This window comes from Phaethon lepturus, unplaced genomic scaffold (assembly GCF_000687285.1).
Source record: "Phaethon lepturus isolate BGI_N335 unplaced genomic scaffold, ASM68728v1 scaffold14634, whole genome shotgun sequence".
Taxonomy (NCBI): domain Eukaryota; kingdom Metazoa; phylum Chordata; class Aves; order Phaethontiformes; family Phaethontidae; genus Phaethon; species Phaethon lepturus.
In genome coordinates this window covers 1,745-29,084 of record NW_010534101.1, presented here as the reverse complement: position 1 = coordinate 29,084, position 27,340 = coordinate 1,745, and the positions used below count along the sequence as shown (strand labels likewise).

General features: G+C 40.2%; 1 protein-coding gene across 1 annotated transcript; it reads left to right on the top strand.

The window, feature by feature from the left end:
* Positions 1–845: 845 nt before the first annotated feature.
* On the top strand, positions 846–27,340 carry LOC104614457 (caprin-2-like; the record flags this gene model as incomplete). The annotated part of the gene is made up of 11 exons (XM_010285431.1): positions 846–1,104; positions 3,084–3,146; positions 7,468–7,554; positions 9,725–9,963; positions 15,185–15,267; positions 17,219–17,383; positions 17,894–17,937; positions 19,311–20,156; positions 25,717–25,804; positions 26,532–26,587; positions 27,230–27,340. Coding segments are annotated over exons 1-11 (2,031 nt in total), but the record flags the coding sequence as incomplete, so codon positions are not given.

Sequence of the window (27,340 nt, the reverse complement as noted above, 5' to 3'; positions counted from 1 at the left end):
GGCGGCTGGTGGCTGCCGGGTCATGGGCTGCGGGCCTCCCTGGCGGGCAGGGAGGCAGAAATGTGGTGTCATTGCTTTCCAGGAGCAGGTGTAAGTAACTGAATATGAGGGTGGAGGAGCATCTCTTACAGAAATTCTCTGTTCAAGGTTAAAGCCCAGCCCCTCCCATCAAAGCTGGTGTCTTGCCATGGCACAAGCACATCTTTTGGGTGGGTATAGGCAGAGACCAGTTCCTCACGAAGGATGATGCTGTTGTAACTGAGTCTGCTGCTTGCTTTATTAAGCAAATTTAAGAAATTACTTCTGGTCTTTTTCAACTGAAATATTTCTAGTTTAAATTCTTGGCTGGATTGTTGCAAAGGTCATGAAGGGGTAAAACTGTTTTAATGGGGGTGAGAAGGAGAGGGGCTGTACCTTAGGCATGCCACCTCTAAATCTTCACTCAGGCTGCAGCCTAGATGTGAGGCTGGCGGCGTGATTTGCAATTGCTTGCTTGCAGTTTTTTCCCTTGTGGGTGATGTGTGCAGGAAACCCGCCTATTTTTATATGGACACTATATTGGGTTTCTGGAATCATCCCCTGTGCTGTCTAATTCTGCCTGTGTAAAGGATTTTTGGTGTCTGGATGGGTGGGGAGACTTGAACAATACAAAGTTTGCCTTGCTTTGAAATTCCTGCTACGGATATTTTGAAAGGGGGAGGGAGAAGAGTGTTGTGATAAATTCTTAGTGAGGCTTAGTTTTGTGGCTATGTGTTCTGAATGTGTGATAAGAAAAGATGTAACTTTAAAAAAAAATCGAGGGGTGTTGAGAAAGAGCTAAATAAAATTAGTTTCTTTGCAGCTCCATCCATTTCAATGGTGCAGCTTTCCCAAGCCCCTTTCCGTTGCCCATCATCACCTTCAGGCTGGTCAGAGGAGGGCGAACATAAGAGCATGAAGGCGGCCAAGCAGCAGGTGAACCCGTCTGGGGAGAATCAACCTCCCTCCAGCCCCTTGCAGTCTGCGCTGAACTCGGCAGCCTCTCCTTCCCAGGCGTATGAGACTTACATTGATAATGGGCTTATCTGCCTCAAACACAAGATCAGGAACATTGAGAAAAAGAAGGTAACTGGTTCTTCTTTGGTATGGCACATTTTAAATTGCTAATCATAAAGCCTGTTTTATAATAGCTGGAATATGGTTGCATGTGTATATTGAGAGTAATCATGGAAATTTTTTTTAAATAACCTGTGGAAGGACCTAAATGTGGATTTGCTAGTGTTTTTTTGTTATTTATAACACCTGTATAGTAAAGAATGGCATTCTTTACTCTTACTGTTCTGAAATGGGCTACTTGCATTTGACATTTTTGTGAGCATAACATTATTGTTCCAGAGAATCAGGAATGCAGCCAACTATAAACCTGCTCTCAGCTGCTGGCTTTACAGTGCATGTCCAATAGTTAGCAAAAGTAATTGATTGGTGATCAAAACTGGGGATGCTTATCTAATAGACTGAATTAGTTAAGAACTAACTTGGAACTGATTTGGAGATGGCTTATAGTCTTGCAGAAATCTTAATATTTCTTCTATCAATTACATGCATCTAATATTAGGATGTAGAGGTGTATGTAAAATTGGAAACGAGGAACAGTGTTTCCTCTGACTCATGGAAATGACAAATTATATTAAATATGTATTGCCCTTCACTTTGCATAAATCTTTGACTTCTGTGTTTCAAACGTGGGCAAATGTCATTCAATTGAAAGCTTTTATACAGAAAGCCTCCAAAACCTGCTCTCGTGCTTTGAACTGTGCTTTTCTGGGGTGGGAGGGGACAGAATAGTGTTAATAAGATTAAGAGCTAAGATGGTACACCTAAAATATTGTGGCTATAGCTGCTCAGGCTTTTGCATTTTAAGACTCTTCAGTTGATTGGCAGGTGACTGAAGGCTATGTGCATGATTTTTAATTGGGGAGAATACTATTTTCTGTAATATGAAAGAAATAATGGTGCTGTTGCTTTCAGTACTGGATCAGGATTACAGGTGAAGCAATTGTATGAATTGTGTTTCTCTAAATGTCTGAAAAGCTTTATGCATTGTATCTTAAGGTGAGGAGAGGGAGTAGATCAGACTTCTGGCCATGTGGCTAGGGGACTTGATCCTCCTGCAGGAGATGCAGTATTACTGCTGTCTCATTTCGTGCATCATGCTGTAATTTTGAATAATGTCAGATAAGCATGTTTTCTTTGTGTGATTAACCAACGTTTGTGTTGTATTCTAATTCTGTCCAAGGAAGCTTATTGTGAATTTCTAAAGTATCTTTAAATTTTCACAGGAATGACAATATGGCTTCACCAGCAAATGAAAGTGTGACTTACTAAAATGAGTAGAAAGTATTCCTAGTCCTAGGCTCCTTATAGGTACTGTCAGTAAAACCCTATGTGGGTAGATGTACAAATGAAATAATATTCAACTTCATGGCAGTGAACTCCCCTTTCTTTTCCCTGTGTGTATAATGAAGCTTGTAATACCTAGTGGTTTAGGTTCTTTTGTATAGTTTGCATCAGCTTTTAAAGACTGTATCAATATTTTAGAAATACATTTGTTTCTTCCTTAAAGACATTAGTCCACATCCTTAGGAAATAGTGCTATAAAATCTTGATGAAAAAAATGAAGCCAGATTTTGAAAGACATACTCTGGAAAATTAAGTAGGATTATTCAAGGATAATTAAATTCCAGCATTGACTTGGAAAAGCTAAAAAAGCCTAATTTACGATCACTGGATGTGTTTGGAGCCCTTTACAGATCTAGGATCAATGCATTATTATTTCTTAAATGAAACTAAGGTACCAAGTAAGAAATGAAAGATCAAAGGTAGGAAAGGGAAGCAGGCGGTCCTGGAGACTGAGATTGTCAAATCAAAGTTGTAGCAAAACTTTCTATGTTCCTTTCTCCTGAAAATGAGAGGAAGTAGTAAAATTCCTATTCTGTTGCAGTATGCAGATGTCTTAAACTACAGACAGAATATGTAACTTCGCTCATACCCCATCTTCCATGTTAGATAAAAATATAAAAATTTTACTTTGGGTTTTCCCACAGCTCAAACTAGAAGACTACAAAGATCGCCTGAAGAAGGGAGAAGCCCTCAATCAAGACCAGTTGGTAAGTTTGCTTTATGGAGGAGTGGATGGCCTCAAAACCTTCAAATATGTCAGAAGGGATAGGTTGCTGAAGGAGGTGGTGGTGTAGTTTTACGGAAGTAATGCCTGCAGGCTTGCAATGGTATTTTTCAAAATCAAATAGACAAATTATTGATAATTAAGCTGAATAGTGAGCCCATGAGCTTTAAGTATCCTACTTTAATCTTCATAGAATAGTTTGGGTTGGAAGGAACCTCTAAAGGTCATCTAGTTCAATCCCCCTGCAGTGACCAGGGACCTCTTCAACTAGATCAGGTTGCTCAGAGCCCTGCCCAACCTGACCTTGGATGCTTTCAGGAATGGGGCATCTACCACCACTCCGGGCAACCTCTTCCAGTGTTTTACCAGCCTCACTGTGAAAAATTTCTTCCTTAGATCTAGTCAAAATCTACCCTCTTTCAGTTTAAAATCATTAGCCCCTGTCCTATTGCTACAGGCCCTGCTAAAAAGTCTGTCCCCATCTTTCTTATAGGCCCCCTTTAAGTACTGGAAGGCTGCAATAAGGTCTCCCTGGAGCCTTTTCTTCTCCAGGCTGAACAACCCCACATCAGCCTGTCCTCACAGGAGAGGTGTTCCATCCCTCTGATCATTTTGGTGGTCCTCCTCTGGCCCAACTCCAGCAGGTCCGTGTCTGTCTTGTGCTGAGGGCTCCAGAGCTGGACACAGGACTCCAGGTGGAGTCTCACCAGAGTAGAGCAGTAGAATCACCTCCCTTGACCATGCTTCTTTGGATGCAGCCTGGGATACAGTTGGCCTTCTGGGCTGAGAGCACACATTGCTGGCTCGTGTCCAGCTTTTCATCTGCCAGTACCCCCAAGTCCTTGTGTACTAGAAGGTCCTTGTTTATGTTTGCTCCTGCATCTTTATTTCTTGATGAGGTGTCTGTATGCAGCTTATCTACATGGCATTGCGGTGTTAGAACCCAAACATCAAGAGTTTTGGGTTAGCTAATTAATCCTCATGCCTTCAATTAACAGGTGTTACTTGCAGTTGTCTGTTGGCTGCAGAATGCTGTTGGTTACAAGTAGCTGTTAAGGTGTAACTGACACAGACGATGTTGGTACAAATGAAGATGCTGTTTTAACTTGGATGGGATCTGAAGGCTTCCCTAATAGAACAATATAGCTATTTTTCACTGACTTAGGAAAACTCTCCTGTCCTTCTAGTGCTGCCATTAGATGTCTGAAAGTTGCCAATAGTCTCAAATACTGTTAGAACAATATGTCTGTTTGGTATCTAAGGTTGCTAGAGTTAGGAATGCCAGGATGCAAGATCACTACTGAACAAATGGGGTTTACTTTGTGGAGTGAGCTTAAACTTGCCTGATGATGAAACAGTGGTTCTGGCTTTTTCCTGTCTTGGATTAGAATGTCCAAGTTTCTGTAACATGAAACCAAGTTTCTAGAACATGAAAGCTGTTGCTTCTTAAGTGTGTCTGAGTAGCAATGTCACATAATCCAAAGGGTTTACTGCTCTAGTCATCTAGGAGTCAACTTTTTAAAATGTACTTCACACATAGGCTGAAGAGCAATTGTGTGATAAAGGGCACTGACACTTCAGTGATTGTGCTGATCCTGCTAATGAACCAGTTGGAAAAATACTTAATTGACCCTTAGCTTTATCACCGTGCAGCAGTATGAGAACACAAATACTATTTCCTTGCTCTGAATCATTTCTAAATGAGAATTAGACATAAATGGGATAAAAGGGGGAAACGATAACTTGCTACTTAAAAGTAGGGTAGACCTATTGGAGTGACTGATCATTTAGCACTTAACTATGAAATCTGTAGTCTCTTGCCATCTCACATGCAGAAGTAAATGAATTAAATCTGATGGTTTGAAGTGGGATGATGACCTTTTAGTTCCTCTAAAGTCAATTTGGGATCAGGTGGGCAAGAACCTTTTGTGTTTAGATCATAGATGTTGGATACAATCTGTTTTCTGTCACTAACAGTAAGACTATTGAACAGTATTCTGGGTAAGTTTGATTAGTCTTGAACATGTTTTGAAGCTACTTCTAAATTTGACTATCTTTAGTATACACACTGGACTGTGAAAAGCTGTTAGGTGAAAGTGAAATTAGGACATGGGGAACTAAAGAGGTGAAGGATTCTGAATATGTTTTTCTGGCAAATGCACCCAGCAGCACTAACTTTGGAAAGTGGCAATTAACTTGCTTACTGGCTTTCAGTATTCCCAGCTGAGCTTAACTTTTAAGTATTAGTATTTTTATCACAGTTTCTGGGATATCTCAGGCTTTTAAAATGGAGAATTAGATTCAGTCTTGCTAGTGAACTGACCAGTGGTAGTCAGGTGTACTGGACCAGATGTAGTGAGATGAACAACTAACTGATGACTGTTGTAGAAGCACATACCAACTTGGTATTTAATCTAGTTGAAGACCCCTGTTTCAGTGTTTAAGATACACAAATACTGCATTTCTACCTTTTGGATGCAAATTTACGATGTGTATACAAATATTGGGACCTGGTGATTGAAGCTAGAGCAGAGCTTAATAGTTTCAACACTTGCTTATAATACAATGGTCCTTTAAAGTAACTTGGTGTCATCTATATTTTTCATTGTTTCTCACACAGAGGGAGAAGTGCAAATCTGGTGATGAACTTGTTTTGCAAGCAGTTTGGATTAAACTGTAATTACTTACGGTGCATGCCTGCTAGAGCTACAGTGTGTGCTAGGCTTACTTCAGGAAACATTTGTTTCAAAAATGAGGAGCTTCCAGCAAGCTAAATGCTCTCACTGGCAATGTTGTGCTCTTTTGCAAGCTGAGCAGACTTTCCTTGGTACTGCTACTCCAATGTGGTGTTAATGAATGTTAATAACAGGTGTGATGAAAGAAGGCTGTTGCTTTCCTGCAGGCTGAGTTAATAGCTTGTCATCAGAGCAGTGGTAACTGTTCTATGTGTTTTCAGGCAGGGAGTTTTACTCTGGGATTTGCATGGTTAAAGGCACAATTACCACACTATCTAGTAAGTTGTTGCTGTTGAGAGCCTTCCTCAAATGTCAAATGTGTGGTCGTCAAGATCTTAGCATGTGGGAGAATGACTTCTAAGTGAACTTGCTAATTAGTTCTTAAGAGTTGCTTGATAAATTGTGTGAGGACAACTTAAGCTACCAGGTGAGTGCTTTATAGGAACTCATGTGCTTTGTGATGAGTACCATTTAGGCCTAGTAATGTCTGATATACTACAAATAAGTGAATACAAGTATCTGAACAATCAAACTGATTGAACAAATGAATGTGCAACTTGTTTTCCAGTTGCTTAGGAACACAGGGAATTTGCACATGTCCCAAATCTTATCGGGACAGTAGATTAAGCTTTTGTTACTGCAGTGATGAAACATTTAGCAACACTAACACTACCCTGAAAGAGCTTTATATTAGACTGATGGGCCTGTTCTAGAAAAATGTCTGATACAGTGTCATAAGTATAAACCAAATTGAATGTAAAGCGCATGTGAACAACAGAAATCAAACTGAAATTGTTACTTCCTAGGCATGCCCTGTGGTATGAGAATGAGCAGCATGTTTGAACTATACCTTTTGGCTATCTTCAGAGCTGTCAGGGAGACTTCTAAAAATGAACTCACTACTTAGTAGGGAAGAATTAATAAAAAAATAGGGTGTATCAAAATGTAGTAGTCAACTTTAGTCTTTTGAAGACTGGCTAGTAAAATACTGGTTAAAGCCATTAATGAAGATACTGCTTTATTGGTGGAAAATAAATTTGAAAGACTTTTCTGAAAGTGTAACTTGCCTTTCTGTATTTTTTCTGAAGTTTGTACAAATTATCTGTAAAAGCATTCAGCTAAGCATCAGGGTAAAATACCTGTACTGAACTTATCTCCTGTATTCCTTCCAGCCTTTCGTATCAGCATCTGATTTTAAGTAGCTGTTTACCTCTGAGACCTATGGGAACAAAAGGAAAAGCAAAATAACTGGCTTTCCTGTTTTAACATTAGTATACCAATTATTGCACAAGATGTTGCCTGGAAAGCTTAATACAAGACAAACTTGTGGGATATCTGTGCAGTGGTGTGCGCTGGCATTGTACTGCATCTCAGACAATCATAGATGAATTACATTCATGACTAAATTTAAAAGTACCAGTTGCAGACATAGTATCTTTAAAAAAGTTACGATTTCAGAGAATTACACACTAAATGACTAGTTCTCGATGAGAATTTAAGTACAAGGGGATTGAAATGCAACCAGTAGTCTTAAGCAAGAAAAATACTTTTTTATCTATTCCTTTGTAGGAGGCAGTAGAGAAATACGATGAAGTAGTACACAACTTGGAATTCGCTAAGGAGCTTCAGAAGACTTTTTCAGGACTTAGTCAAGATGTAAGTATAAAATGGTCTTTCCTATATTGTCACGAAGTGCACAAGCAAAGTTTGTGCTACTCTTTTAATGGTTACACTTATATGCCAATATGCAGAATACTAGGAGGCTTCTATCTTGGAACTGGGGGGGGAATGATGTGCCTGGTGTCTGGAGTAGTGAGTAGAGCAGATTAAGTGTTGACCATTTTGTGTACCACTGATCTCCACAATATCGTTATTTACTGTGTACCCCTGTAAGAACTTGTGCTTAAGTAAATTGGGTCATTGGAACTCAGGTGTGTTTGAGATTACTCTGGTTTACTTCGGTTTGAAACCTTTAACCATCTTGCTGGTAGCTTTCATCACAGAAGGGATGGAGCCAGGCTTTTTTGCTTAGAGATGTGGTAGGAGAAAGAATGATCATAAATGGATATAGTAGGTTGCAACCAGACAGGAGGAAAATGGTCACTCTAGGATAATTGAGCACTAGAGCAGGCTACCTAGAGAAGTAGTGAAATCTGTCCTTGGACCTTTTCAAGACCTGAGTGCACAGAGCTCTGAACAATGTGGTCTTGATTCAGTGTAGCCCTTGTTCTGGAGGTTGGGCTAGGTGACATCCCAAGATCCCTTCCGAATGGAATGTTTTGATGTTTCCAGTGATGGAAAGTGCTGTGGTTAAATCACTTTGGTTTTGGTGAGAGGTACAGCTCTCAGTAAAATGTTACTGAAGCATGTGGAGTTTGCAACTTATTATTCTGTAGTTGTCTCTAATTATGGCAAGTCATAGTTCTAGTGCTTTTAGGCCCTTATTCAGGGTTTAAAGCACTACATCCATTATTATGTAAGCATGTGTTTTCAGAGAAACTGGTCTCTTGGCTCAAGCGAACACTATCCTTATGAAAAGATCTGATCCAAGGTAATGCTGGGGATGCTAAACATGATTAGTCATTGCTCTGGCATTATTTCTCTGCCTGTTACAGAATGCTGAAGGACTGGTAAAATGGCTTGTCTTGGTGTTGACTGAGACCCAATCAATTTTGCTATAGAGGCTTTTCTTACATAGTTGTTCCAGATAGTGCAGTAAATCTCTTGGAGCACTGTGTGAGCAGAGGTTTAAGAGCCATTTCAGCAGTGTTGCTGCTTTGGGTTCCCTCAGTCATTGCCTGTTGAACATAGAAACTACTGTACTGAACATGAAACTTGGATTGCTTCGTGTTGCTTTCCCCTGTGTAGCTGCCCATAAGGTATCAGAAATGAAGAGTTGTGACTGAGTATTTCTTTATGTAGGTGTTTTTAGTAATCCAGTGTTAACTTCTACCAGTTTGTTTGTTCTTGAACTTATAGTATATTTAAAGGCTAACCCACTTTGGTTTTTTTGGCTTTACTTCTACCAGTATGGATTCTACAGCCGATACCCGTTACTGGAACACTAGGGGCCATTCTGGCAATAACATCCTTATATCCTTTACAGTGTGTTCTAGAAAACCTAAATTTTCATAGATAATTGCAAAGAAACTTAAGATATCTCATGTTGAGGCATTTTTAATTCTGCAGTTACTTGGATAGCTTCTAATGTACTAATTCTATTAGTACATTATGAGAAATTTTTCCTCAAATGCATGGGGGCTGTGTATGTTCTGTGGCTTGTGGTTGCTTATTTAATGAGTGCTTCAGTCTTCTGCCAACAGAAATAAGAGTAACTGTAGGATTCTGCTGTATCATTTAAATTGGAGTATTCAAAAGTGAGGAGGCAGTTGTCTCATTAGGAGAAACTTGAGACAACTTCTGCATCACTAACTTCATGTGATAAATGTTAAAGGTCACCTAGACCTGGATTTGTGCATTGGTACCAATTCTTTATATTCAGCTGTGAAAGCTCTTAGAATAAAGCAACTAGCAGGTATAATCAGGATCTAGAGATCATAAAGGCATATCACAAGTGAAGCTACCAGTATCCAGTTTGACTAAAAGCTAGATGTCTAGAGAATTAGTGGATAAACGGGGAGTTCTTCCAGAGGAGGAGCTTTGAAAGATCTTGGGTCTCTGATGGGAGAATTAGGAGACTCTGTTATTTAACAAAAATTAATATTTTGATTAATGTAGGATGACCAACACTAGAACTTGATATATTTTATCCTAGAATTCTGTTAATAAACTGTTGTTTAACTGTTGAATTCATGTTTTGAAATAGTTGCTGAAAGCACAGAGGAAGGCTCAGCGAAGAGAGAGTCTATTGAAGCTTGAAGCAGAAAAGAAAAAACTGCGTACAATACTTCAAGTCCAGTATGTGCTGCAGAACTTCACTCAAGAGCATGTTCAGAAAGATTTCAAAGGTGGTGTGAATGGTGCAATATACTTGCCTTCTAAAGAACTAGACTACCTCATAAGATTTGCAAAACTGACATGTCCAGAAAGAAATGAGAACTTGAGGTAAGTTCAAGATTTTTGTCTAATTAGTATGCTTCACTTGTTACAGTAAATGTCCTCTGCTTGACACTGCCATGTCTTGAAATACTGTGTTTTGGGATACAGTCAGGTCTCAGGCTACAGAGTGCCAGAGCCTTTCACTGGTAACAGATGGCAGTAGTGAGAACAGCTGTGTGAGGTGTGACCAGGTGTATGATCTGTGCAGCCTGGTGGCAGAGCTATGGAGAGAAAGTAGAAAGGTTAAGGAGCATCAGGGGGTTTGAGAGACCGGTGGAACCATGTTCTGTCCTCCTGGAGACAGAAGCAGGTGCAGCCACCAGAGAAAAATCCAAGATCAAGGGGTCCTGTATCCTTCCCCTACCAGGCTGAAGACAGTAGCTTAAAGGAAAGGAGTGAACGGAGGTAAGTCCATGCTTGGGGTGGTGGCAGGTGAACTGCCTCCTTGTGCACCTTGCCTTTGCAGGTGCCTCTGTACAACAGGTGTGAGGCTCTGGATGTGGAATGCCAGTCACTGGATGATGTGGATGATGGTCCACCTACACCAGAGTTGTGCCAAGGTCAGAAAGGCCTATGCCCTGTATCACAACCACCTCCATGAGGAAGAAAAGATGGGTTATACTTGTAGGAGACTCCCCTCTGAGGAGAACAGAGGGTCTAATATGCCAGCCAGACCCTCCTTTAGGGGAAGTCTGCTGCCTCCTGGGGCCCAGGTTAAGGACATCACTAGGAAACTTCCTAGCCTCGTACAGCCCTTGGACAATTGCCTATTACTGCTCTTTTAAGGGTGATCAAAAGACACTTCAAGGGCCTTGGGATGGTTGGTAAGGGAATCTGGAGCACAGGTTATTTGTCCCCTCTTTCCAGTTGTGAGCAGCAACATTGGAAGAAACAGATGGGCCCAGTCCACTAATACATGGCTCCATGACTGGTGTTGCCACCACAGTTTTGGGTTTTTTGATAATGGGATGGCATACACGGCACCAGGCTTGCTGGTATCAGATGGGATTTGCCTTTCTCAAAGGGGGAAGAGTGTCTTAGCTCACAAGCTAGCTGGGCTCATTGACAGAGCTTTAATTAGACTTGAAGGGGGAGGGAGATAGTATCAGGCCTGCCCATGACAAGCTGTGGGATGACATGCCAATGTTAGAGGGATTGGATACTAGCAAGGGCCCTCAGCCTCTTGCTCAGACATGCTGGCTGCACTGCAGCATGCTTGAAGGCTTATGGAGATGAGATAGGGGCTTCTGAGGTAATAGGAGCCAAGAGGGCAACACCAGTGAAATACCTCAAAGGAATTAAGGTGTGTTCCTCTAAGAAGGTGACATGGCTGACAGCCCAGCTGAAGTACCTCTACATCAATACATGCAGCATGGGCAATAAACAGAAGTTGGAAGCTGCCATGCTGCTAGAAAGCTATGACCTACGTGCCATTACTGAAACTTGGTGGGATGAATCCCATGACTAGAGTGTGGCTATCAATGGCTTACAGGCTGTTCAGAAGGTACAGGTGAGGAAGGAGGGGTCGAGGTGTTGCCCTCTACATCTAGAAATGGATAGTGTGAAGAGTTGTCTCTGAGGAATAGTCATGAGCAGGTTGAAAGCTTGTGGGTAAGACTTGGAGACTGAGGCAACAAAGATTGGTCGTTAATGTCTACTACAGGCCACCTCATCAAGGGGAGCCTATTGATGAAGCCTTCTTACTCCAGCCACAGGAGGCATCACATTTGCAGGTTCTTGTCTTGCTGGGGGACTTCAACCTGATATCTACTGGAAAAGTAGCATGGTGAGCTATAGGCAATCCAGGAGACTCCTGGAATGCATTGAGGATAACTTCTTAAGCCAGGTAATAGACAGCCCTATCACAGGGACTGTGATACTGGACCTGTTGGTCACCAATGGAGTGAGCTAATTGGTAACATCAAGATTGGAGGTAGCCTGGATTGTAGTGATCACACAGTGGTGGAGTTCACAGTCCTGAGGGGTATGGGTCAGGCGAAGAGTCAGGACCCTGAAGTTTAGGAAAGCAAACTTCCAGCTCTTCAAGGAGTTGGTCAGTAGGACCCCCTGTGAAACTGCCCTCAGGGACAAGGGAGCAGAATAGAGCTGGCAGATCTTTAAGGATGCTTTCCATAGAATTCAAAACCTCTTGATCCCTAGGCATATCCTGGGAGGAGTATAGGGGCTCTGCCTGGTTTTGTAGGGATGGGGTCAGGAAGGCCAAGGCACAGCTAGAGCTGAACTTGGCAAGGGGTGCAAAGAATAAGAAGGGCTTCTACAGGTATGTCAGCTAGAAAAGGAAGGTCAAAGAAAGCATACCCCCCAACACAACAAGCAAGACTGCTAATAACAGATGAGGAAGAGATTGATTCTTTGCCTTGATCTTCACTGTCAATCTCTTCCCACACCTCAAGTGGATGGACTGCAAGACAGGGACTTGAGGAGTAAAATACCTCCCACTGTAAGAGATCAGGTTCAAGACCACCTCAGGAACCTGAATATGCACAAGTCCATGGGACCTGATGAGATGCATCCCAGAGTCCTGAGGGTACTGGCTGATGTAGTTGCCAAGCTGCTTTTCATGATATTTGAAAAGTCATAGCAGTTGAAGTCCCTGGTGGCTGGAAAAAGGAAAACATTGCACCTGTTTTTAACAAGGGTAGCAAGGAGGACCCTGGGAACTACTGACCTTTCAGCCTCACCTCTCTGCCTGGGGAGATCATGGAACAGATCTCTTAGAAGCTATGTTAAGGCAAAAGGACAGGGAGGTGATTTGAGACAGTCAGCATGGCTTCGTCAAGGGCAAGTCTTGCCTGACCACCCTAGTGACCTTCTAGGGTGAAGTAACCATATCAGTGGACAAGGGAAGAGCTATGGATATCATCTATCAGGACTTCTGTAAGGCCTTTGACAGAGTCCCCCACAACATCTTTCTGTCTCTCCTGTTTATGGGTTTGATGGGTGGACTGTTTGGTGGATGAGGAATTGCTTGGATGGTTGCATCCAGAGAGTAGTGGTCAATGGCTCAATGTCCAGGTGAAGGTTGCTAACAAGTGGTGTCCCTCAGGGATCTGTACTGGGACTAGTACTGTTTAATATCTTAATGATGTAGTGGTATCAAGTGTACCCTTAGCAAGTTTGCAGACGACACTAAGCTGAGTGGTGCAGTTGAGACCTGAGGGACCTAGACAAGCTGAGGAATGGGCCTGTGTGAACCTCATCAAGTTCAACAAGGCCAAGTGCAGGGTCCTGCACAGTGAGTACTTGGGGGTACTGGCAGATGAAAAGCTGGACATGAGCTGGCAATGTGCACTTGCAGCCCAGAAGGCCAACCATATTCTGGGCCGCATCCAAAGCAATGTGGCCAGCAGATCAAGGGAGGTGATTCTGCCCCTCTACTCTGGTGAGACCCCACCTGGAGTCCTGTGTCCAGCTCTGGAGCCCTCAGCACAGGAAAGACATGGACCTGTTGGAGTTGGGCCAGAGGAGGGCCACCAAAATGATCAGAGGGATGGAACACCTCTCCTGTGAGGACAGGCTGAGAGAGTTGGGGTGGTTCAGCCTGGAGAAGAAAAGGCTCCATGGAGACCTTATTGCAGCCTTCCAATACTTAAAGGGGGCCTATGAGAAAGATGGGGACAGACTTTTTAGCAGGGCCTGTAGCAATAGGACAAGGGGTAATGGTTTTGAACTAAGAGGGTAGATTTCAACTAGATGTAAGGAAGAAATTTTTCACCATGAGGCTGGTGAAACATTGGCACAGGTTGCCCAGAGAGGTGGTAGATGCCCCATCCCTGGAAACGTTCAAGGTCAGGTTGGGCAGGGCTCTGAGCAACCTGATCTAGTTGAAGAGGTCCCTGGTCACTGCAGGGGGATTGGACTAGATGACCTTTTAAAGGTCCCTTCTAAGCCAAATTATTCTGTGACTCTAATTAAAATTCTATTCAGTACACTTGCTTTAGTCAGACTAGAAATATAGCAGATGAGCATTAAAAGGAAGCTGCCGTAATTACAGCTTTGGTTGTGCAAGTTACATACAAGCCCTGCTGTCTTATGTCCCTATGGGGTTGAGAGGAGACAGTCCAATACCACTATAAGCAAGGAGGCTAGTGGTGTGCTGCTTCCCTGAGGTCCCACTGATTGTGAAATGAGCAATGTTCATGAAATGGAGAAAAAAGTGCAGTAAACACAGGAGAATGGTTCCATGTTCTATTTACATGATTGTCCAGATGTGCTGCTTTGTTCCAAAGGAATGTAAGATAGTCCTGAGGCTCTCTTGCTATTTGTTTCAAAGTAATTTTAAAAATGTGGCTGAAGCTTTTGGTACCTTTTCACTAAATGTCAGACATCTTAAGGTAACAGTTTGTCAATAGGTGTAATGTATGCCAGTAGTAGTTTGGCATCATGCTTTTTATTATGATGACTTATAATGTTTAGCAGGACAGCCTGTCTGTTTTTAAGATAGTGTATTAAGAATTGTATTTAAGTATGGACAAAGCAGTTATTAGGTGATAAGTTGAAACATTTTGTGGAGAAGAACTTGGTCATGTTTGAATATGGAAATAATTACTAAAATTTGTAATCACTTGTTATAGGCTAAACTTGCCTAATCTTTGTTCTTAAAACTTCTAAAGAACAGCTACTTACAAAGAGCCACACAATAGGAGTTTCTCATCCCAGTGAAACAACTTGATTTCTAGCTTATAATTCTCAGTGTATTACACTTCCACAAGAAGCATAATCCTTTCCTTTGGGACACTAAATTTCATCATGATGCACTTGAAAATCTGTTGCCTGGGGATGGTGGGGTGGATCATGGGCCTATGTCAAAGCTTCTCAGTAGCAGAGTGGCAGGACATGTTGCTGCTTGCTGCTGCACATGGCCATCCAATAAACAAGGTGATCAGGTGATTAAGTAGCAATTGTTCCTGTGTTGGATTCGTGTCTTGGAATGAAGTCCAGCCATATGGTCTTGTGGGATAATGCTAGGCTCTCTAATCTGTCTTATTTACCTTCAAAAGAATTTATATTTGCTAGATTAAAATCATGTACAAACAGATAAAGATGAATCACTTTCAGTAGTGGATAATGGGCTTAGGGTTCGCTGTATGTATACAGCCTTAATTTGGAAGGCTAAACATTAGTCAGTGTCTTAATGAGGGATATTGGGATACTACAACACTATCTTGACGGTGATTCTACCTGGTAAAACTGTCACTTGTTTTAGTGTTGAAGACCAGATGGAACAATCATCTCTCTACTTCTGGGACCTTCTAGAAGGAAGTGAGAAACCTGTGGTGGGAACAACATGTGAGTGTCTTGTCTAGAGGAATAACTTGGAGATCTGAAATTTGTGTGCTATTTAAACATCTTAAAACAAATTAATATACATGGAAGATTAATAAATTAAGCACTTTCAAGTGCTGTAACTGAGTTATCCAAGGATGAACTGCTGTTTGGTTTAAGTTCTGTTTTCTAAGTGCAGATCAATAGCAATACAATACATCTTTCCCTGGAAAAAGCAAGCATGTTCTTCTGCCAGTGTCCTAACTCCTTTTTGAGGAGCAATGATGGTAAGAAATTCATGATGCATGAATACCTTACAGAGCTAGCAATGGGAAGCTTTTTGGATAGTTATGTGCAAATGAATTAAGATTGGAACACTGTTCCCAGCCATTAAATGCTTAGCTGAGTATACTGATGCATATTAACAAAGCTTCAGTGGCCCCATGCTGAAGGTTCCACAGCATTGAAGATTCTCTCGTAGAAATTCCAGGCTCATACTCATTGTGCAGATACCACACTGAAGAAAGATAGTCATTAATGGAACTTGCTGTGATCTCTAATCCACAGTGCAGTCTTGCTTTGACCTGTTGCAAATGTCCTCATTTTTCAAGCACATGAAAATCTGTGAGACTCTACATGTTTTCTTCTATCTGTGGCTTTTAGTTTCAGAAATCCTGGTTGTAAGCTAACATAAACATTCTATATTCCTATTTAGAACTTGCTTGTGAAGATGCCCTTACTTGAGTTGTATCTTTCCTATTGCAAACAGATGTTGCTTGTCCCATTTACTTCAGTCCTGTAATAGCTGTGTGGCAGTAATCTTTCATTTGTCATTGACAATGTTGTGGAAACTGTTAGATGAGCACTAATAGACCCTATCTAATTTCCACATAGAGAGTTGAAGTGACAACTAAGTTTTAACTCCTTATATAGTCTTAGAGGAAGTTCAAGCTGGTCTTGTAGAGCTACAAGACTAAAGTTACCAGCTTGTATCTGTTGAGATGAAGTGATAGTTGCCTGGTTATCTTGGACTCCAAAGTTTTGTAGCTTTTTGGCTAGCATCTAAACTTCTGTGACTATTTTGTCAGTATCTCTGTCCCTTTAGTGTCAGTCTTCCATCCTTTTATGTGGAAACTAAACTTCAGATAAACCTGTTATGACTTCTTATTAGCATTCATTGCCTTGGAAGGCACCTTGGAAGGCAATTTTTTATGTATTAGATTCTACCTACTATTCTTGTTTATATGGTTGTCACTGGTAGGAGTGATCTTTCACTAGATATTCTTCTGTTCTCAAGACTGCTGTGCCTCTAGCTCCTCTGAAACAATTTTCATTATCGCTGCTGCTTCTGAGGTATTTCTACTTTAAGCTGCTATCTCTTTTGCATAAAGGGAACTGGACAATGCTCATTGGAAAGAGTACTTAGTTAAGTTTTCCTTCAACCATGTCAATGGGCTTTTCTCAAACTTCAGAGGATTAAGTTCAGTCTGGAACAATCTCTTGCTTTTTTCCCCCTACTTGTTTTTCCAGTTCTTAAGTTTTCCTCTAAGACTTGCCATCCTACCACTGGGAAGAGGGTGTTGTAGGGCAGTTCTGTAGTGACTTCGTTTAGCTTTACCTATGCTAAAGTCTGCACAACATGCTTTTAGTATCAATGCTGGCTAGTTTATAATGGCAAACAAATCCCTTTCTAAGCATGTGGGAGACCAGGTGGCTCAGTGATTACCTTGTGTGCATTTAAACACAAGCTGCAGTGTTATGTCTGGATTGCAAGGATGTTTCATCTGTAATATACAAAGCAATTTAATACTTTTCCTTTACTGAAACATTTTACTGCTCTAACTCAGTAAGATGTGTGAACTTGGAGAAGCTGCCATTTATACAAAGGGAGGAAGTAAGGAATCTTGATCTGTAATCTGAATACTCCTTAACCTGAAATTTTCATGTCTTAACTTAATGGATTTTTATTCTTTAGACAAACACATGAAGGACCTGTTATCCAAACTTCTAGACTCCGGCTACTTTGAAAGTATTCCGACTCCTCGTACCACTGTGCCGGTGAAAGAATTTGAAGAAGAAGTAAATAGAAAATCTGAGAGAACAAGGCAGATGTCAAAAGGAGAGTCTGTCAAAGAACCAGGTGGAATATTACAGGGTTCAATTTCTGTAGCATAATGTTGAGAAGCTTGAACTGAGCATTGACTGTGTATAGCTTGATGCTAAATCTAATCTTGTGCTATAACTTACTTGCAATGTAGTAACGAAAATGGAAGCTGCAAGGCTTGCAGCCCTATTCTGGATAATGTTGTAGAAAAAAACCTAATTCATAGTAACAGGATGTGTTTGCCTTCTGAGCAAAGTAACCATGTTGAAGTGAGAATTGTCTGGTGTAGGGAATGTTACATATTATAATAAGCAAATTATGCATACTAAAAAAATGTGTCTTCCTAACTCTAAACTTCTGCAAAAGTAAAACGAAATCAGAAAATAAAAGCTTGTCTAGAAATACCATGTTGAATGGCAAGCTGAGCTTTCAGAATATCTGCTTTAGCAATTGGCACTACTATTTAAATAGAATTAAAGACTTGCTACTGTTTGGTCTGCTTTTCTGCATTTCATCAGTTGAAACAAATTAACATCCTTTCTCTAGAATCCCTTATGGAGCTTATGAAGTCTGAAATACGGCCACAGGAGGTAAGATACTCCACTGCTAAATGCTTTCCTTTAGTATTGTGATTTATCAGAAATAAATCTGCACTTCTGCAGCCTTTTTTGAAACTTAAAAAGGGAGTCTGAATAGCAACTTTGGTGTTGCTTTATGTAGGAAGCATTAAAGACTTGGTTGCATTTCTATTTCTATCCCCAAATTTATGGCTTCTGTGGGGTATTTAGGGATAAATGGGGCAGGATTATACGAAGCAGTGTAGTACTCTAATGCTCTGGCACTTTCCTGAATAAACCAAAGCATCAGCCTTCAGAGCAGAAACATAGTGACCTTTTGTGTACTGCAGGATAGAGAAAATACACATCTACTAAAGCTGTCTCTAAAAGCTAAGCTTATTGCAGGAGACTTGATACTGGTGGGGTTGAGGATGATACAGGTCTTGCTCTGATTTGCAAGGAAAGTGGGGATCCCAAGACAGACTTGTATGCATAGGGGTGTGTAGACCTGTTTCAACAGCCCTTCAGACTCCTGAGTTAAGTACTCAAGCTTCAACTGGCAGTAGCATAAAATACATTAGACTTGGTTCAAAAAGTGGGGAGGAGTGTCCTTTTGGAAGTGGAAATACTGGTTCTTAAAATGCTGAATCCCTATTTCCCAGGTATCCCGCTAGGGGGTGTACTCTAGAACAAGTTTTTTGTAACCTACTGGTAATGCCGTTACCTGACTAAAGCTTTTCTGGTGACTTGTCAGAAAAATCTCAGCCAGTGAGCCTTGTACATTCTTCACTTCATATATTTACTTACTGTTTATGATAAAGTAGTAATGCAGAAAAACTTCAGGACATCATCATTGAACTCAGACTTACTGACAGTAAATACAGCCTGGAGTTTGAAGTCCAGTGGTACTAAATCTGAGAATCTGCTGACTTTTTGGTATTAAAACTCCATTAAGAATGAGGGTTATACTTGATTACTGGGCCAAAGATTTTGGGAGAAATGGTGCTGCTGTGCTTAGCAGAATGTCTACTAATATAGTACCACAGCATTTTAGATGCTTCAGAGAGCTACCTTTATAAAAATCACAATTGAGCTTTATTGTCATTGCCTGGGAACATCAGTTAGCATTGAGGATAAGGGTAATAGATTTGCTCAGCACAAATATTTTTCACTTGTGCTGTTCAGGACAGTTTCATGCTTCTTTGTGGCATGCCAAGCAAAGCTAGTCTTGGTGGTGTTGGATAAAGACATGACTGTCCACATAGTTTCTATGGCTAGTGCTTAGACTGTCTAGGCTCTGCTTTTAGTCAGAAATTTTCAGCAGCTGGGTGACCTAACTTAACTGACCTGAACTGTAGTAGCAAAATGTTTTCTTGGGAGCCATTAAGTTTCTCTGGTCTATATAGTTTCTCAACAGGCGTTATTTGCCTGAAGCAGAATACTCTGTCAAGAAGAAGCCAGAAGAGCCCAAATCTTGGGAAGCTGAGTGTGCTAGAAAGCAAGAACCTCCAAAGTCCTGGGAAATGCTTGTTGATATTGAAGAGCAGGAACAGAAGCAGAAACAAGAGACCTTAAAGCCTTGGGAAGCTCGTTTTAGACAGCAAGAACCAAAAAGACCAGATTCTCCAAAGCCTTGGGAAGCTCGTGTTAAAGAGGAGGAACAGAAGCGTGAGTCTACAAAGCCCTGGGAGACCCGTGTTGAGGAGGAAGAACAGAAGAAGCAAGAAGCTCCGAAGGCCTGGGTAGCACGTGTCAGAGAGGAGCAGGAGTCCCCCAAACCTTGGGTAGCAAAGGTTAGGGAAGAGCATGACCAGAAGAAACAGGAATCACCTAAGCCATGGGTAGCCAAAGTTAGGGAAGAGCAGGAACAGAAAAAGCAGGAGACCCCAAAAACTTGGGTAACCAAAGTTAAGGAAGAACCAGAACAAAAGCAGGAATCTCCAAAACCTTGGGTAACCCAAACTAGGGAGCAACCAGAACAAAAGAAGCCAGAGCCTGTGAAATCATGGGAAATGCCTCTTAGGGAAGAGGCAGAGCAAAAGAAGCAGGAGCCTGTGAAGGCTTGGGCTGCACATGTTAGGGAGGAGCCAGAACAAAAGAAGCAGGAGACTCGAGAGGCTTGGGAGAAAGCTGACAGGCAGCAGCAAGTGTCATCACAGCAGTTACAGAACCCTCCGAAGTCCTGGGGAGCTGCAAGTGTTGGGCCAAAGGAGCAGATGGGGCCAAAGAAGTTTGATATGGAACCCAAAGAAGTGAGTTGGCATATGTAGTATTACCTGTCATAAGCTTTTCACACTAGTGTATTGGACTAAAGCTACCTATTAGCAGAGGCTTTATATGGTGCATTTTGTAGGCCTATATTTAGACTCCTATTTCATTCTTTCTTGGGGGAAATAATTCTAGCAATTAAACTTCATATATGAATAGCAAGATGGCCTGCTTTGCTTTTTACATCAACACAGTATTGCTGTGTTTGAGCCTTGAATAACTGCTTTATGCATAAGACAGAAGAATTAACTTTGTTCATCCCCAGCTATTGGCTCTGTCCACTGTTATCAGTACAAAGCAGGTATGACTCATCCAGGGATCAAATACTTAGTCTGTGGCTGCATGCAAATAGCACTTCAGTAATTTTTTTAGGCTTTTGATTAAAATAGCTGCTGATTCAAGAGAGATCTAACATCTAGATCAAGCAATACCAACTGTACAGGGGCTTAAATATGTATTTCCAGATGAATGCATGAGCCATACTGCTGTCCTGGAGAGTCTAACAATAGCATAGTTTGTTTTAGAAATGTAAAATGAAAGTTACTGAAGGGCTTACTGCAGAGCAGGCTGCTAGCCTCTGGTTATATTGCCTTCTTTCTCACCTGTGCTTGGGTAGTAACAATTCTGATACTGTGAAAATAGGTAGGATGGTAGGCAAAGCAGAGTTCAGTTACATCATTAAGAGCAGTGTTTACTTTAGAGTTAGACTTCAGGAAGAAACTACAGGGAATTGAACAATTCTCTTGTACACAATGTTAACACTACTACCTTGTTTCTGCAAGAAAGCAGAAATCAATTCATTCCATATTATTGATGGCAAATAATTAAGCTTAAATCTTGTCAGTAAATTGGCATAACTGAAATGGATGTTTTTGTGCCTAGAGGCGGGACCGCAAACAGAAGGTTGAACATGAAATTAAACGAGTAGGTAACATGCAGCACTGGGTAACAAAAAAGGGATTAAGGTGTCTCAACTTGATTCATCTTTACACTCAAGCTGAGTAGAATCTTGTCCACTGGTGGTGGTGGTACAGGTAACAAAACCTGGTTGCCTCATGCTAAATAGCTCTGAGCACAAGTAGGTGTGATGCATAGTTGGGTGCACAATATTACTGTAACTGAAACTATGATATTATATTGAAATAGTGTCAAGCACTTTAAGATGCCTTGGAATTTCTGGTGTCAGATTAACTCAAAGCTTAAATGCAAGATGCTCCCTAATGAGATGGGGCTCATTTTTGTATCGGATGGAAAGTGAATGGCTTAAGTCATGGGCAGAACTTTGATGCAGTAAGGAAAAAGGAGGGTCTCCAGTCACTTGGAGAAACTTGCAAACTGCCTATGCATTTTTCATAGTAATATGCAGGTGTACAAGTCAGCTAAATTAAACTAAATTGAATGTTGGAATGTAAATTTGCTTAAGTTAGATTACTGAATTAACACTAAAAATATGCTTTATTTACTTAAAACATTCATTTATATAGTAGACCATAGAGAAACATGATCTGGCTATATTTTTGCCTAGTAGCTATTGATAAATCCTGATATCAAAAGTATATTGAATGAGTAAAAAATAGTGTACTGTCAACCTAGCTAGCTTCCATAACCACTTTTTAAAGAACAAATATTTCTTAATTTGATTTGAGGTACATGTAAAGAACAATTAATTGTATCTTAAACTTTTTGGATAAGCAAAGGCAAGAGAAGTTTCATTATATGAAGAAAGAAGAGGCAATGCAGTGCTATAGCTGGATTGATTTCACTCCCAGGGAGAACCTATAAATGACCTTCTGCAAGGATCTAGGCATGGTAGATAAAAGGCTTATGTGGCTGCTTTCTGGAGCTGAAATTAACCTTTCTTTACTCCCTGAAATAACTGTTAGGGTTCTGAGGCATTTTTTAATAAACTGCTAGGTTTTGAGCTCTTAAAATATGCTTATTTAACTTAAGGCACTATTAGGTGCAGTACCTGAGAAGTTGGGCCTAGGGGTGAGCTGATATGCAAGCCTATTAAACTGTTACTCTATTTAAATGTTCGTGCAACCTGTGGACCTTAGTTAGAGCTGAATTTGTGGCCTGCTATATGAAAACAGTTTGGATTTTGCTGTCATCCAGTGCCATTTACTTCATACCTGCTGTGCATGCTGCTCTGAGTAGAAAGCAAATGTTAATTGTGTATCTACATGGCACAGCTGGTGATCACTGTGAGTACAGCTTAGGTATCATCATTCCAGCTCATTTAGTACTCCACAGCTAACAAACTTAGAGGAATTGAGGTCCTGTATCACAGGATGGAGATTTACTAGTACATGAAGTGGTTAAAATGTATGTTAGAGTAGTGCTATGTGTAAGTAGACCTTCAGTCTCTTAAAAACCCTAAGCTTTAACAAAAGTACCTAGTATATTGGCACCTTGACTAGTAGAATTCCAGCGTGGTTGATGTGCCTTTACATTGTTGGTTTAATATGGTTTAACAAGTCCTACAACAAATTCTATGTTGTTCAACTCCATTTTTAGTCAGTTCTCTAGATATGTATCAAAACAGTTTTTGCTGAATGTGTAAGTAGTGTTGAAGTTGGGTTTCAGAAATATTTATGACAAATTAGACCCTAAACCTATCAGTGATGTGTAAAATTAACCTGAATGTTGCTTGAACCACTAGTGTTAAGTGATCTCAGCATGTGTAAGTTTGTACTGGCCTAATAGGTTACTAAACTTGGAATCTGCTACCACCTTGTAATGACTTCCAGAAGAAACATCTAACTGTAGGCTAGAAAGAAAACTTGGTTTTAAACCATCTTAAGGATGTTAAGTACCTGCTCTTTTTCAAAGCATCTCTTTTACAAAGGCATAAAACCTGACATACTTTATCTTTCTGATGCATTTTCATGTATGCTCTGTACTGCATGTAAATATTCTAGTTTTGAACACCTAAGAACGAGCAAAACAGCAAATCAATGAGGTAACTTCACTATAGCTACTTCTGGCTGGTGTATTTTAATATATGCAACAAGTAGAAAATTACTTCTACTGAGTGGAGAGTCTCAATGTTTCAATCCTGGATTAAAGCCCTAATATCATATATGTAATCCTCTATGCTTGTTCTTCAAGTTGAAGTAAAGAATGCTACCAGCATAATGCACAGTATGAGCTGGGAAAGGAGATAAAGACTTAACAAGTTGTAAAAACATACAGAAGATTGTATTATCTTTGCAACCACAAGAGAAACACTGCAGTCTTTTCTGCTTCTGTGCTCTTAAGGCTGTCTTTACTTGTGTATTTAATGTACAAGTCTACCTCATGTAGCTAGTGGACAATAGCTTCAGACACTACCAGACTTGACCTGGTTAGGTGACTTAAAGGTAAAAAGCTTATGTTATCCATTTGCAAAAATACAGAACTAGTTTGGTAGTATATTTGTATTTTAGCAAACTGTAGTGAGGAGGAAGAGGGTAATAAAAGCATTAATCAGTTTGACCCGTGATGGATTTACCATGACAGCGTTTTAAGATTAACTCTGTTTGTGAGGGCTTATAAAGTGATGGACAGGAAGATTCAGATTCCAAGTAACTTAATCTATAACTTGCTGAGATATAGCTTTATTCAACTGTATCTTTTGTCCTGCACAGAGATCCTTAATAGTTTTACTTCCTATTCATTATTGGAAACTATTCAGCAATATAAACTTGCATAGTCAAAGGTACTGCTTGGGCATCAGAAATTCTGATTAAGATAGAGTAGTACAAAGCTGCACTCTTCTAGCTCTAGAATAAAGCTTCTCAGAGCTCAACAAGTAGCTGTCACATGGGCCATATAGGTATTAGAAGTTGAGTCCTCTAGAGTTAATGATGTGCTGCATGTACATGGATTATGCTTCGTGAAGCTCACTAAACACTGCAAGCTTCTTCCCTGTGCATGCTGTTGGAATTTCTGCAAATGCTAGTGATTAGTTTCAGATAACTGAAGAGGAAATGCAAGAGTGTTTTTGGGCTTGTCCTAAAACTGGACAAAGAGCATTTCATCAATTTGTTCTGAGTTTAGTGTGACAATTAAATGTCATGACACATACACTTCTGCCATATAGTCTTCTAATGACTTCATACAAATACTCAACTCTACTGCTATACAGTGTATTGAAGTATAATCTCCTATTAGAAAGATGAATGTTTATACTGTAGGAAAGTAAAGGCTTTCACATATTCCTGTGTATCTTAATATTTGGGCCAGTTGAAATAATGCAACTGCTTAATGTCTTCAGATTTGCCTCCCTCTAGCTGCATAGCCAAACATAAGAACAGCAAAACTTCAAAGAATCACTAAAAATTATGGTTTTAAAATACTTAAAACAGGCCTACCTCTTGCCCAAGCTGTTTTCAAGATACTAGACTATGTAGACAGTCTAATATTATTGTCACTCTGTAAATAACAGGGCTTCTGCTATTTAAGGAGTTTACTATAATGATTTTTCTGATACCTAGACTTGTGTATTCTCTGATAAAACTTTTTCCTCTTTAAAGTGAGGCGAGAAGCAGTTGGGATGAACTGTGAAGGGACCACTGGAGACAATCAAGGAGTAATAAGGCCCTGTAAAAGTCCTTATTTAGCTACAAAGTTAGGGTTCCATGTGGGAGCAGAGGTGTGTTTTTCATGCCAAACTTAGAACTAAGTTTAATGTAATACTTTCTGCAGGACTGGTACATTGAGAGTATCTGGCTTTTTAGTGGAAGCACTTGGTGTAATCCTGAGTAACCTGCTTACAATGTATCTCTTAAGTGTAGTTTCTTCAGAATGTCTGGAAATGCTATCCTAATAAAAGATCTGTAGTTACTGATACGGGCTGTACTGGGAAGTATGTTTTAAACTTTGAGTGATGCAGCTTTGATTTTTAAGTTTGTTCTGGCCTTCACTTTGAATATTTGGGTTTCCTTAGATGGAAGTGCCTGATTTTGCACTAAATGCAGGCAACTTACTGTCTTCTCTTCATTTGACTGTAATAAACTGAACAAAGTGAATTAATTCTGTGGCTTAACTAGTTGTGGCAACAGTAAGCTGATTTTTTTTTTAGCAAAATGAAAGCTTGATTCAGGAAATATCAATGACAGCACAGAATTCCTTGGCCCATGGTATCTGATGCCTAAAGATTGCTATGGCAGTATATTGGATAAGGCACCTTGTCTTGCTTTCAGTATTAGATGTAATATCTTTTCTTAGGTGCCTAAACCTGTACATCAGCCAGCTGCAGAATTTTGCTCTACTTCAACTCTTCCAAAAGATCCGGTATTGAGAAGGGAAAAACTTCAGGATCTGATGACTCAGATACAAGGGACTTACAACTTCATGCAAGTATGTTTGTTTTTTCTCAGCTGTTGTAGCACAAAGCTTCAGTTCCTACTGGGTTATGGAAGACAGTGCTGACAATGTGTGTTTGCCCTGAGTGAATGAATCTAGCTCTTAATTAGTTAACAGCAATTTGTCAAATGAGAATGTTTCCTTTGTATCTAGAGTTTAATTTTTTCTCCTAACTGATAATCTTTTTTTAAAAAGGAGTCCATTCTGGATTTTGATAAAGCTTCACCAAGTGCCATTGGTTCATCCCAACCACCTTCAGTTACTCCAGCAAGTAGTCCTGTAGGTAGGTAATACTGTAAGTGTAAATTGTATGTAAGCTTTTGCAAACACTAACAGGGTTTGCTTGGGCTGTAGATCAGTTGGTGTGGTGAAGACAGCTTGTCTAATTATAAAGAATATCAATGTCTGATTTTAAAAAAAAAAAAGGTAGCTTGAGCCACTTACCTACTTATTTGTTGCTGGAGATTGCTTAAGTTGGTGCAATTGCCTGGAAACAGAACACTTGTATAATTGCCAACTGGCATGTGCATCTGAACACAGCTGCAGAATTGCCATGTTGTATCTGTGTAACAAACTTGTCTAGATGTGGTGTATATATAGACAAATGCTGTGAATGAGCTCAAGAAAAAGAGCAGTTATCTAGCTACACTTAAACTAGAGCTTTCTACAATGGGCCATGTTAAGAAACTGTTTGGCTGTCTAATGTGCTGTAAAACAGTTACCCAGTTTATTAAATATTTAACTGCTTTTTTAAATCTGGAAAGTGGGTGTATCTATTGTGGTAGAAATATTTTTGTCATTAAATACCTCTCCTCTTTTACAAAAAACCTGAAGTTTTCAACTGAGTGTAGTTTACTAATGCTAAGTAAATATTTGCAGTGCATACACTAAAAATAGTGTATGCATCTTCATACACCAAATGCTTTCAAAAAGTAGAACTGCACACTGAAACTATATGTAGTGTTTAAATTTGAAAGTAAATGTTGCTTAACATATTCTTTTATTTACAGCTTCAAAAGAACAGAAACTGCCAAGTCAGAGTGATTTTCTTCAACAGCCCATTAAAGTAAGTTGAAGTTAGGACTGCCCTGAGAGGCAGAGCTGTAGCAAAGGAATGATATAGAGGTTATTCACTAGAATAGACTTAGTACTTTAATTGTTTTTCTTGTCATATGAACTTTTGTTACAAAACTACTAACTTCATAGCTTGCAAGTCTAGGATGACTTAAATGCTTACAAAGTTGACTGTTCTTCTGCTTGAAAAGCAGCAACAAATGTTTGAAATTTTGGGAAATCGTACATTGAAGATGTGCTGAAATAGTTTGAATATTCAACCCATAGATTCAAGTCATCACTAATGTGCACACTCCTGTGTGCAGGAGAACATGCTGCTTCTTCCCTAGGTAGTGCATGTCTTTGGCATAAGTGAGGATCTCAAAGACAAAGATAGTGTTTCAAGCTTTGGCAACCATAGTTAAGGGAACCTTAAATTTCCTTATTGCACTTGTATGTCTTGCTACTTTGGCTTTTAAATAGGTTTCCTTGCCACTGACAAGCATTTCTAGGAAACTTTTTGACTAACTGATCAAAGCACTTTAGTTCCTGCCTCGTTCTGAGGTTTACTTGGAAATGCCCAGAGTGTGCGTTTCAGTGGGACCAAACACTTAAGATAATCCAAAACCTTATCTCAGTTTTCTCTTCTTGCAAGGCTGCTTCTCCATCCATGACACTGCATGGTTCAAATACTTCCCTAGCATCTGCTGATCAGACTCTTTCTGGCTCTGAAACTGAAGACTTGGTGACACCACAGACGCCACAG